This window comes from Condylura cristata, unplaced genomic scaffold (assembly GCF_000260355.1).
Source record: "Condylura cristata isolate star-nosed mole 26May11 unplaced genomic scaffold, ConCri1.0 scaffold00020, whole genome shotgun sequence".
NCBI classification, from domain to species: Eukaryota; Metazoa; Chordata; class Mammalia; order Eulipotyphla; family Talpidae; genus Condylura; species Condylura cristata.
Window position 1 is genome coordinate 35,169,685 of NW_004567121.1, and position 1,132 is coordinate 35,170,816.

General features: G+C 69.8%; 1 protein-coding gene across 1 annotated transcript; it reads right to left on the minus strand.

Annotated features, from left to right (window-relative positions):
* Positions 1-95: 95 nt before the first annotated feature.
* Positions 96-1,031, minus strand: FAM84A (family with sequence similarity 84, member A). Its single transcript, XM_004686435.2, has one exon. It carries the CDS (start codon positions 1,000-1,002, stop codon positions 118-120), a length of 885 nt encoding a protein of 294 aa, XP_004686492.1. The 5' UTR covers positions 1,003-1,031; the 3' UTR covers positions 96-117.
* Between the last annotated feature and the right edge of the window lie 101 nt (positions 1,032-1,132).

Genomic DNA, 1,132 nt, shown 5'->3' on the forward strand with positions numbered 1-1,132 from the left:
GGAAGACAAAAGGGGGGTTTGCGGGCCCCAGAACTGCCTTTGCCACGCGGGGAAGGCCGGGTGCGGGGGAGGGCGCGCGCGCGGGGCGACGGCGGGGCAGCGGCCCCGGGGCGGCGGCTACTCCTTGTCGTCCACGAGGTCCAGGTCGGCGAGCTCCTGGAGCACTCGCAGGCGGCCGCTGGCGTCGATGCGGCGCTTCTCGCGGATGAGGTCTTCCAGGCTGTGGAACCTGGCCGTGTGCACCTTGTTCTCGCCCAGGTGCACCTTGAGATAGTACTGCTGTTGCGGGGGCTGCGTGCCCGCCGGCACCTCCCCTCCCGCCTTGAACTCCCGCTTGCCAAAGCGGCACCAGGCGGCGAAGCTCTCCGAGTTCGTCCAGCAGATCTCCTCGCTCTTGAGGCCCAGGTGGCCGCAGGCGTTCTGCACCACCAGCTCGGCCAGCAGCGGGCGGTAGCGGTACCAGCTATTCACCACCCGGCCCACGTTGGCCGCGCCCGCCTCGTACAGACTGTCCTGGCGGATCTCGCCCTGGTGCAGGTGGATGATGCGGCCGCCGCCCACGTAGACGGCCCAGTGCGGGGCGGGCGCGGGCGGCTCGGGCGCCGGCTGCAGCCACAGCAGCTCCAGCAAGTCGCCGGGCTCGCAGAGAGTCGGCAGGGCGGTGACCGCGTACACGCTCAGGTCGGCGCCCTGAGGGCCGCCGCTCACTTTGGAAAAGATGCATTCCTGGCCTCGGAAGGCGGAGAACTGAGTTTCCTTAAGGACCAGCTGGTGCAGCAGGTGGTGGTGGCGGCGGCTGGGGCTCTCTGGGCAGGGAGAGCAGCCGGGCGGGGCCTTCACGCCAAACTTGTCCGGCTGACCGCGTTCGTCCAGGTCCTCCTCCTCATCCGAGAAGAAGTAGGCGACCCCGACCCGCAGCTCGTCCTTCTCGATCCCCGACGGGTCCCCTGTGGGCAACTCGCTGTAGTTGAGGTGGGTGATGCGGTCCAGTTGGTTGCCCATCAATGATGCGGCGAGGCGAGGGCCTGCAGCGGGATCTGCGGAAGCAGCGGCACAGACCCCATCAGCATCTCGCTCGGGTCCCAGGACGCGCGGCGCCCCCAGGACCCCCGCCGCCCCCCACCAGCCCAAG